This window comes from Melanostigma gelatinosum, assembly GCF_949748355.1.
Source record: "Melanostigma gelatinosum genome assembly, chromosome: 8".
NCBI lineage: Eukaryota > Metazoa > Chordata > Actinopteri > Perciformes > Zoarcidae > Melanostigma > Melanostigma gelatinosum.
This window is the reverse complement of record NC_136641.1, coordinates 28,200,520-28,211,170: the sequence shown is the minus strand read 5'-3', so window position 1 is coordinate 28,211,170 and position 10,651 is coordinate 28,200,520. Positions and strand designations below refer to the sequence as shown.

At 52.5% G+C, this 10,651-nt stretch overlaps 1 protein-coding gene across 1 annotated transcript in view; it reads right to left on the bottom strand.

The window, feature by feature from the left end:
• Positions 1-587: 587 nt before the first annotated feature.
• cacna1fb (calcium channel, voltage-dependent, L type, alpha 1F subunit) overlaps positions 588-10,651 on the bottom strand; it is a gene marked incomplete at its 3' end in the record, with an annotated part of 91,500 nt that continues 81,436 nt past the window's right edge. Inside the window, exons 41-50 of the mRNA XM_079273944.1 lie at positions 10,309-10,422; positions 10,172-10,232; positions 6,005-6,209; positions 5,339-5,446; positions 3,691-3,827; positions 3,335-3,447; positions 2,191-2,362; positions 1,844-1,906; positions 938-1,038; positions 588-851 (exon numbers count right to left, since the gene is read on the bottom strand). Coding sequence (XP_079130070.1) covers positions 588-851; positions 938-1,038; positions 1,844-1,906; positions 2,191-2,362; positions 3,335-3,447; positions 3,691-3,827; positions 5,339-5,446; positions 6,005-6,209; positions 10,172-10,232; positions 10,309-10,422 — 1,338 coding nt within the window. The remainder of the gene's footprint in view (positions 852-937; positions 1,039-1,843; positions 1,907-2,190; positions 2,363-3,334; positions 3,448-3,690; positions 3,828-5,338; positions 5,447-6,004; positions 6,210-10,171; positions 10,233-10,308; positions 10,423-10,651) is intronic.

Below are 10,651 nucleotides of genomic sequence, written 5' to 3'. Positions count from 1 at the left end.
TGCTGAACCACCACCATCCTACGTCCTGCTGAACCACCACCATTCTACGTCCTGCTGAACCACCACCATCCTACGTCCTGCTGAACCACCACCATCCTACGTCCTGCTGAACCACCACCATCCTACGTCCTGCTAAACCACCACCATCATACGTCGCTGTTAACTCTGTGTCGGCTAACGCTGAACAACAGCTAACGGTTAATACTTTGACGTTTTTGGTATGGGTGTATTTTTTCACTTTTGATGTAGCTAAGCTAGCTCAAAGCTAATCTTTGTGTTACTACCTGGAAATGCTTTGAATTATAAATTACAAAATGACAACAAAACCTGTAAAACTGCCAACAATGCATTGTGGGTAAAGTGTGATTCTGTGCAGCTTAGCGGCGTTCACCACGTTAACGAGCCAATGAGATGCGACCCTCTGCTGGCGGCCATCTTCATCTGTTTTTCCCGAATGTCATCAGTCAGTGTTACTTTTATTAAGCTCCGCCCTCCTCTCTGTCCTGGCCCCCTTATTGGTTCAATGTCCTGTGGATCACTGATGTATATCTCAGTCTCGTCTCTGATTGGTTCCGAGCATCAGCCCATCAGAATGATGTCACACAGGTCATCTCGTCGGCCAGCTCGTCCTCGTCGCGGCCCGTCTTGATTGGCTCCTCGTCGCTGTAGAGTGCGGCAGAGTCGGCGGCAGCACTGTTGAGCAAACCGTGGCTCCCGGTGCCGAGGAGGTCGCTGGCGGCCGACTCCATCTCGTCCACCGTCATGTGACACGCATCAGCGATCTCCCGCTTCGCGAACGCCACAAACTTGGGATCCCGAGCGTAAAGACCGAGACCCTCCGAGATCAGAACCTGTAGAGACCAGCACAGAGAATCAGGGACTGTAGGTCATCTTTAAGTTCCCGATCAATGTCAGTGATGGTTCAATGTCTCCTCACCGCCTCCACCAGACTGTCTGCTGATCCTCGCTTCTCCGTCAGCTGAGCGCCGAGCTGTGAGGGAACTCTGAGGGTGGTGTAGGCTCTGTAGGGGGGAGGAGCTACAATCACAGTCACATGACATGTTCAGATACATGATGACGACAACAGAAAACAGCTGTCCAAGATCACAGAACTATACTTGTATGTTGTATACTATGTATTCATTCAGTAAGTACTGCATACTAACATACTGAATACTACACACTCACTCAGTATGTACTGCATACTAACATACTGAATACTACACACTCACTCAGTATGTACTGCATACTAACATACTGAATACTACACACTCACTCAGTATGTACTGCATACTAACATACTGAATACTACACACTCACTCAGTATGTACTGCATACTAACATACTAAATACTACACACTCACTCAGTATGTACTGCATACTAACATACTAAATACTACACACTCACTCAGTATGTACTGCATACTAACATACTGAATACTACACACTCACTCAGTATGTACTGCATACTAACATACTAAATACTACACACTCACTCAGTATGTACTGCATACTAACATACTGAATACTACACACTCACTCAGTATGTACTGCATACTAACATACTGAATACTACACACTCACTCAGTATGTACTGCATACTAACATACTAAATACTACACACTCACTCAGTATGTACTGCATACTAACATACTAAATACTACACACTCACTCAGTATGCTCATATGATGCCGTTAGAATGCACATAGCATATTTATTTTTGGTGCATTTTTATGTTTAGTAAGAATATTATAACAGAACCAATGACATGTGTGTGTCAGAGGTTGACCTTGTAAAGATGATTCTCTTCAATATTGTCTGTGTGTTTGTTCATACTTCCCACCTGATGTCCCTGCAGGGCCACCGTACCAGGCCGGTCTGGGTGCTGCACCTGTCACATTGATCCCTGATGGATAAATAGAGCTCGGTGTACCTTCTGTAATCTAGAGCCTGTTAGCACAGAGCCTGTTAGCACGGAGCCTGTTAGCACGGAGCCTGTTAGCACGGAGCCTGTTAGCACGGAGCCTGTTAGCACGGAGCCTGTTAGCACGGAGCCTGTTAGCACGGAGCCTGTTAGCATGGAAGCTACAGTCACTTCATACAACACATGCTACATTGTTAGCACTGAGGCTTCTGGGACATATGAAACATCTCAGTTCTCCTCACCTCTTCCTGCGCCTCCTTACTTACCCTCTCCTCCTCCTCCTCCTCCCCCCCCCCAGGGTGGGCTGCCTTCCTCCTCCACCAGGATGAGAGGAGCGTAGAGGAGGCGACCGCGGCGAGGACACGGGTTTGCCCAGGAGGCCGAGGAGGCTGCCAAGGATCGACCGGAGGAGTGACGAGACTCATAACTGCTAAATGTCTGCCGAGGAAGAGGAGGAGAGGAGGGTTACCTGTGTGTGTGTGTGTGTGTTACCTGTGTGTGTGTGTTACCTGTGTGTGTTACCTGTGTGTGCGTGTTACCTGTGTGTGTTTTACCTGTGTGTGTGTGTTTGTGTTACCTGTGTGTGTGTGTGTTTTACCTGTGTGTGTGTGTGTTACCTGTGTGTGTGTTACCTGTGTGTGTGGTGTGTGTGTGTGCGTGTTACCTGTGTGTGTGTGTGTGTGACCTGTGTGTGTGTGTTACCTGTGTGTGTGTGTGTGTTACCTGTGTGTGTGTGTTACCTGTGTGTGTGTGTTACCTGTGTGTGTGTGTTACCTGTGTGTGTGTGTTACCTGTGTGTGTGTGTTACCTGTGTGTGTGTGTTACCTGTGTGTGCGTGTGTTATCTGTGTGTGTGTTTGTGTTACCTGTGTGTGTGTGTTACCTGTGTGTGTGTGTTACCTGTGTGTGTGTGTTACCTGTGTGTGTGTGTTACCTGTGTGTGTGTGTGTTATCTGTGTGTGTGTTTGTGTTACCTGTGTGTGTGTGTGTTACCTGTGTGTGTGTGTGTTACCTGTGTGTGTGTGCGCGTGTTACCTGTGTGTGTGTGTGTGTTACCTGTGTGTGTGTGTGTGTGGGTTACCTGTGTGTGTGTGTGTGTGGGTTACCTGTGTGTGTGTGTGTGTTACCTGTGTGTGTGTGTGTGTGTGTGTGTGTGTGTGTGGGTTACCTGTGTGTGTGTGTGTTTTACCTGTGTGTGTGTGTTTGTGTTACCTGTGTGTGTGTGTGTTTTACCTGTGTGTGTGTGTGTGTGTGTGTTACCTGTGTGTGTGTGTTTGGGTTACCTGTGTGTGTGTGTGTTTTACCTGTGTGTGTGTGTGTGTGTTTTACCTGTGTGTGTGTGTTTGGGTTACCTGTGTGTGTGTGTGTTTTACCTGTGTGTGTGTGTGTGTGTTACCTGTGTGTGTGTTACCTGTGTGTGTGTGTGGTGTGGGGGGGGGGTGGGATGGTAGGTTCCTGGGATCGGCAGGTCGTCACTGCTTCCCTGTCTCCTCAAACACTGGATGTTGAACGATGGTTTCCGACCTGACAGACGACAACGAAACAAACGCACCCGCTCACCTGTTCGATGATATTTATACAACAATGGACGACAGTAATCAATGAGATGAATCTTAAAACAAGAGAACATTAGACATGAGATGAGAAAATGAGATTTGAGGAGATTTCATGTTAAAATCTAACACTTCATCTCAGTAATCTCTTATCATCTCGTCGGGTTTCATTTGGTCAACTGTGACATCACAGCATGACATCATCAGGTAGAACCTGTGGGCGTGGCAGGAAGTAGGCGTCTCCGGGTCGTCCTCCTGGCCTCGCTGTATCCGTTACCATGGCTAACGTTGGAGTAGGGGGCGTGGCCATCGTAGTGGTCTCTGTGCAGAGGAAGCTCGTCAGGGTGACATCTGCAACACAGAGAGGTGTCTATCAGTCCATACCTGTCTGTCTGTGTGTACCTGTCTCTGTGCGTGTCTGTCTCTGTGCGTGTACCTGTCTCTGTGCGTACCTGTCTCTGTACGTACCTGTCTCTGTGCGTACCTGTCTCTGTGTGCGTACCTGTCTCTGTGCGTACCTGTCTCTGTGCGCACCTGTCTCTGTGCGTACCTGTCTCTGTGTGTGTACCTGTCTCTGTGCGTACCTGTCTCTGTGTGTGTACCTGTCTCTGTGCGTACCTGTCTCTGTGCGTACCTGTCTCTGTGTGTGTACCTGTCTCTGTGTGTGTACCTGTCTCTGTGCGTACCTGTCTCTGTGTGTGTACCTGTCTCTGTGTGCGTACCTGTCTCTGTGCGTACCTGTCTCTGTGTGTGTACCTGTCTCTGTGTGTGTACCTGTCTCTGTGCGTACCTGTCTCTGTGCGTACCTGTCTCTGTGTGCGTACCTGTCTCTGTGCGCACCTGTCTCTGTGCGTACCTGTCTCTGTGTGTGTACCTGTCTCTGTGCGTACCTGTCTCTGTGTGTGTACCTGTCTCTGTGTGTGTACCTGTCTCTGTGTGCGTACCTGTCTCTGTGCGTACCTGTCTCTGTGTGTGTACCTGTCTCTGTGTGCGTACCTGTCTCTGTGCGTACCTGTCTCTGTGCGCACCTGTCTCTGTGCGTACCTGTCTCTGTGCGTACCTGTCTCTGTGTGCGTACCTGTCTCTGTGTGCGTACCTGTCTCTGTGCGTACCTGTCTCTGTGCGCACCTGTCTCTGTGCGTACCTGTCTCTGTGTGTGTACCTGTCTCTGTGCGTACCTGTCTCTGTGTGTGTACCTGTCTCTGTGTGTGTACCTGTCTCTGTGTGCGTACCTGTCTCTGTGCGTACCTGTCTCTGTGTGTGTACCTGTCTCTGTGTGCGTACCTGTCTCTGTGCGCACCTGTCTCTGTGCGTACCTGTCTCTGTGCGTACCTGTCTCTGTGCGTACCTGTCTCTGTGTGTGTACCTGTCTCTGTGTGCGTACCTGTCTCTGTGCGTACCTGTCTCTGTGCGTACCTGTCTCTGTGAGTACCTGTCTCTGTGAGTACCTGTCTCTGTGAGTACCTGTCTCTGTGCGTGTCTGTCTCTGTGCGTACCTGTCTCTGTTCGTGTCTCTCTGCGTGTCTGTCTCTCTGCGTGTCTGTCTCTCTGCGTGTCTGTCTCTCTGCGTGTCTGTCTCTCTGCGTGTCTGTCTCTGTGAGTACCTGTCTCTGTGAGTACCTGTCTCTGTGTGTGTACCTGTCTCTGTGCGTACCTGTCTCTGTGCGTACCTGTCTCTGTGCGTACCTGTCTCTGTGCGTACCTGTCTCTGTGAGTACCTGTCTCTGTGCGTACCTGTCTCTGTGCGTACCTGTCTCTGTGCGTACCTGTCTCTGTGCGTACCTGTCTCTGTGCGTACCTGTCTCTGTGCGTACCTGTCTCTGTGCGTACCTGTCTCTGTACGTACCTGTCTCTGTGCGTACCTGTCTCTGGAGGTGATGCTGTCGTTGTCCTCCTCTCTGCTGTAGTAACCCTGCTCTCCGTACGTCTCCATGTCTCTGTTCCTCCAGTATCGGTCCCTCGAATCCCTCCTGCAGAATGAAAGGTTTTGATTGGCTGAGACGAGGAAGTGACACAAGCTGCAGTTCAGCCAATGACCACTAGAGGGTCGGGTTGTCATGGAGTCAGCAGCCTCTAGTGGCCGTTACAGGAACTGCAGCTCCTGTCAGCTTGTTTTAACCTCTAACCCGAGCCCTATTTTAGGCCTCTGCTCGAAAATTGCATACCCAAACTAAAAAGAGTGTATTTCTGCAAATACAAGGTATATTTAAACAATTGTGATGTTATAATAAAGGTGACACTTGTGAGATTTGTTCAGATGTGTAAATGTCAGTGTATATGTTTCTGGTTTCGAGTAAATGAAGATGGCACACAGCTCAAATTGAAAAGTGTCAGGTTTTCCGGAAAAAAAAGCACTTTTGTTGTTATTATTTCTTTGGAATGATGCAGCTGAAAGCCTCAAAACTATCAAACGACCCAAATCACAGCACAACATGTGAACAGTCTCAATGAAGCAGAACAAAATGAGAGGTTTTAATACAGAGAGGTCAGGCGAGGTCACTAAAATGGTCTGTTATTACTGTCAGTACCTGCTGTGTTGGTGGGGTGCTGGTCTCTTGTGGGCTCCGTTCTTCGCTGACGGTCGGCGGTGATGATGATTAAAAGACGACCTTCTGTTTTCACGCCGTAGATGTTCGTCGTGTTCGCTGCCGTTCGGCATCTTCGTGAGAGAAGCGGCCCGGTGGATCAGACCTCCGTTAGACACGCCGCCCTCTCCAGCCGGTCCTCCGGGACCTGCAGGCGGACCGGCTGTTATTATCAATGAAGCTTCTTTCTCTCTACACCTTTATCTCTGTAGTGTCGACGAAACCAAACGTAACAAACAAAAACCAAACGCCACTGATGCACCGTGGTCGGTGTTCGTACGCAGCCAGAAGAGAGGAACGTCCACGCAGGACTCAGGTTTCTGTATTTGTTAAATAAAGCAAACTAACAAAAGGAACACAGAAAACTCCTGTGGTGCCGTCTGTCCTGTGGTGCCGTCTGTCCTGTGGTGCCGTCTGTCCTGTGGTGCCGTCTGTCCTGTGGTGCCGTGTCTCCTGTGGTGCCGTCTGTCCTGTGGTGCCGTGTCTCCTGTGGTGCCGTCTGTCCTGTGGTGCCGTCTGTCCTGTGGTGCCGTGTCTCCTGTGGTGCCGTCTGTCCTGTGGTGCCGTCTGTCCTGTGGTGCCGTGTCTCCTGTGGTGCCGTCTGTCCTGTGGTGCCGTCTGTCCTGTGGTGCCGTGTCTCCCGTGGTGCCGTCTGTCCTGTGGTGCCGTCTGTCCTGTGGTGCCGTGTCTCCTGTAGTGCCGTGTCTCCTGTGGTGCCGTCTGTCCTGTGGTGCCGTGTCTCCTGTGGTGCCGTGTCTCCTGTGGTGCCGTCTGTCCTGTGGTGCCGTGTCTCCTGTGGTGCCGTGTCTCCTGTGGTGCCGTCTGTCCTGTGGTGCCGTGTCTCCTGTGGTGCCGTGTCTCCTGTGGTGCTGTCTGTCCCATGGTGCCGTGTCTCCTGTGGTGCTGTCTGTCCCGTGGTGTCGTGTCTCCTGTGGTGCTGTCTGTCCCGTGGTGCCGTGTCTCCTGTGGTGCTGTCTGTCCCGTGGTGCCGTGTCTCCTGTGGTGCTGTCTGTCCCGTGGTGCCGTGTCTCCTGTGGTGCTGTCTGTCCCGTGGTGCCGTGTCTCCTGTGGTGCTGTCTGTCCCGTGGTGCCGTGTCTCCTGTGGTGCTGTCTGTCCCGTGGTGCCGTGTCTCCTGTGGTGCTGTCTGTCCCGTGGTGCCGTGTCTCCTGTGGTGCTGTCTGTCCCGTGGTGCCGTGTCTCCTGTGGTGCCGTGTCTCCTGTGGTGCTGTCTGTCCCGTGGTGCTGTGTCTCCTGTGGTGCTGTCTGTCCCGTGGTGCCGTGTCTCCTGTGGTGCCGTGTCTCCTGTGGTGCCGTGTCTCCTGTGGTGCCGTGTCTCCTGTGGTGCCGTGTCTCCTGTGGTGCTGTCTGTCCCGTGGTGCCGTGTCTCCTGTGGTGCCGTGTCTCCCGTGGTGCCGTGTCTCCCGTGGTGCCGTGTCTCCTGTGGTGCCGTGTCTCCTGTGGTGCTGTCTGTCCCGTGGTGCCGTGTCTCCTGTGGTGCCGTGTCTCCTGTGGTGCCGTGTCTCCCGTGGTGCCGTGTCTCCTGTGGTGCCGTGTCTCCTGTGGTGCCGTGTCTCCCGTGGTGCCGTGTCTCCTGTGGTGCTGTCTGTCCTGTGGTGCCGTGTCTCCTGTGGTGCTGTCTGTCCCGTGGTGCCGTGTCTCCTGTGGTGCCGTGTCTCCTGTGGTGCCGTGTCTCCTGTGGTGTCGTGTCTCCTGTGGTGCCGTGTCTCCTGTGGTGCCGTGTCTCCTGTGGTGTCGTGTCTCCTGTGGTGCCGTGTCTCCTGTGGTGCTGTCTGTCCCGTGGTGCCGTGTCTCCTGTGGTGCTGTCTGTCCCGTGGTGCCGTGTCTCCTGTGGTGCCGTGTCTCCTGTGGTGCTGTCTGTCCCGTGGTGCTGTGTCTCCTGTGGTGCTGTCTGTCCCGTGGTGCCGTGTCTCCTGTGGTGCCGTGTCTCCTGTGGTGCCGTGTCTCCTGTGGTGCCGTGTCTCCTGTGGTGCTGTCTGTCCCGTGGTGCCGTGTCTCCCGTGGTGCCGTGTCTCCCGTGGTGCCGTGTCTCCTGTGGTGCCGTGTCTCCTGTGGTGCCGTGTCTCCTGTGGTGCTGTCTGTCCCGTGGTGCCGTGTCTCCTGTGGTGCCGTGTCTCCTGTGGTGCCGTGTCTCCCGTGGTGCCGTGTCTCCTGTGGTGCCGTTTCTCCTGTGGTGCCGTGTCTCCCGTGGTGCCGTGTCTCCTGTGGTGCTGTCTGTCCTGTGGTGCCGTGTCTCCTGTGGTGCTGTCTGTCCCGTGGTGCCGTGTCTCCTGTGGTGCCGTGTCTCCTGTGGTGCCGTGTCTCCTGTGGTGTCGTGTCTCCTGTGGTGCCGTGTCTCCTGTGGTGCCGTGTCTCCTGTGGTGTCGTGTCTCCTGTGGTGCCGTGTCTCCTGTGGTGCCGTGTCTCCTGTGGTGCCGTGTCTCCTGTGGTGCTGTCTGTCCTGTGGTGCCGTGTCTCCTGTGGTGCTGTCTGTCCCGTGGTGCCGTGTCTCCTGTGGTGCTGTCTGTCCCGTGGTGCCGTGTCTCCTGTGGTGCTGTCTGTCCTGTGGTGCCGTGTCTCCTGTGGTGCCGTGTCTCCTGTGGTGCCGTGTCTCCTGTGGTGCCGTGTCTCCTGTGGTGCTGTCTGTCCTGTGGTGCCGTGTCTCCTGTGGTGCCGTGTCTCCTGTGGTGCCGTGTCTCCTGTGGTGCCGTGTCTCCTGTGGTGCCGTGTCTCCTGTGGTGCTGTCTGTCCTGTGGTGCCGTGTCTCCTGTGGTGCCGTGTCTCCTGTGGTGTCGTGTCTCCTGTGGTGCCGTGTCTCCTGTGGTGCCGTGTCTCCTGTGGTGCCGTGTCTCCTGTGGTGCTGTCTGTCCTGTGGTGCCGTGTCTCCTGTGGTGCCGTGTCTCCTGTGGTGCCGTGTCTCCTGTGGTGCCGTGTCTCCTGTGGTGCCGTGTCTCCTGTGGTGCTGTCTGTCCTGTGGTGCCGTGTCTCCTGTGGTGCCGTGTCTCCTGTGGTGCCGTGTCTCCTGTGGTGCTGTCTGTCCCGTGGTGCCGTGTCTCCTGTGGTGCTGTCTGTCCTGTCCTGTCCAGCTGCTTCTGTAGTCGACACGCTGCGATCATAAATCTGTCTCTGAGCTCCAAACACATTCAAAGACGGTCAGTTATTGTTTAATGCTTCTATGATAAACATTCAGTATAAACGTTAAACTTCTGCAACTTTGGCAAAAGCTTCATGTCTCAAATTCTACTTCTAGCTGCTGATCCTAAAACACTTCATGCTTATCTTAATTATGCATTTCCAAAACCCTTATGTTCATGACTAATTATGAATTATGAATTATGAATTATTAAACACTTTTATTATGTCTACTAAACACACAGTTCTACGCTCAAATTTCTTACACCCACCCCAGTGCATGCTGGTCCTTCTACTCATCTATACAGGTGCCCACAGTCATCACCCAAAACACAATATCACGAAACAAATGACTGTGAAAGAGAAACGATAACGTGTCAAACATCTACGACGAGGAAATACAAAACACAACATGGAACAAAGAGCTCCAACACCATCGTTCCATCAAACGAAAGAGAGACAGCAGACCTCAGACCAGCTGCTGTCCTCAGCCTGTCCTCAGCCTGTCCTCAGCCTGTCCTCAGCCTGTCCTCAGACTGTCCTCAGCCTGTCCTCAGCCTGTCCTCAGCCTGTCCTCAGCCTGTCCTCAGACTGTCCTCAGCCTGTCCTCAGACTGTCCTCAGACTGTCCTCAGACGGGGACACTTTGTCCTCTCTGCTCATTTTATAGGCTTTCTTCTTTGTGTCTTTTATTTTGTTGCAAAACGGGACAAACTGCACTTTGTTTGTCAGAGATTTAAGTAAAATCCTCAAATGTGAATATTTCTAATTTTTCTACGAGTAAAATGAATACATTTTTATGTTTTTAATACTTTCACATCAGTCGAGTAATAATCTACAGATTCATTCATTAATAGTTGATCAGAGTGAGTCTTTTTCCTTCCATATTTCTGTTCATCTGACGTCTGATAATAAATAATATCTTTGTTGTCTCAACCTGTCGTAACCATGGTAACTGAGTCACATGACGTGGTTGTTTACCGGTGGGCGTGATCAGCACGGAGCCTCGTCGGTCTCCCTCCAGTCCGACGCCGTCGTCCCCCTAAAGAGACAGATCAGCTGTTGACAGACGGACACGTGGACGTCACTCACAGTCACGTGGATTTATTAATAAAGACCTGATCCTCCAGGTCCTCGTCCTCCAGTAAGACCTCGTCCTCCAGGTCCTCGTTCAGAGCCAGACGCATCTCTGGACCCAGATCCTGCAGAGTCTTCAGACCGGCTTTACACAGCTGCAAACACACACACACACTGTTGAAGCTGGGCGACCGTGGCCAGGGGGGCGGGTCCATCCTCGGCTATGACGTGTCCCTGAGCCCCTAACTGCTCCCTGTAGACCAGGGACGGGTCAGATGCAGAGGACACGTCTCCCACTGCGGGACTATTCAGGGCTGTTCTCTTCTCTCACCTTTCTGAATCCTAAGACAACACATGTGGTTCTCCTGGTGTCCACTAGGGGCG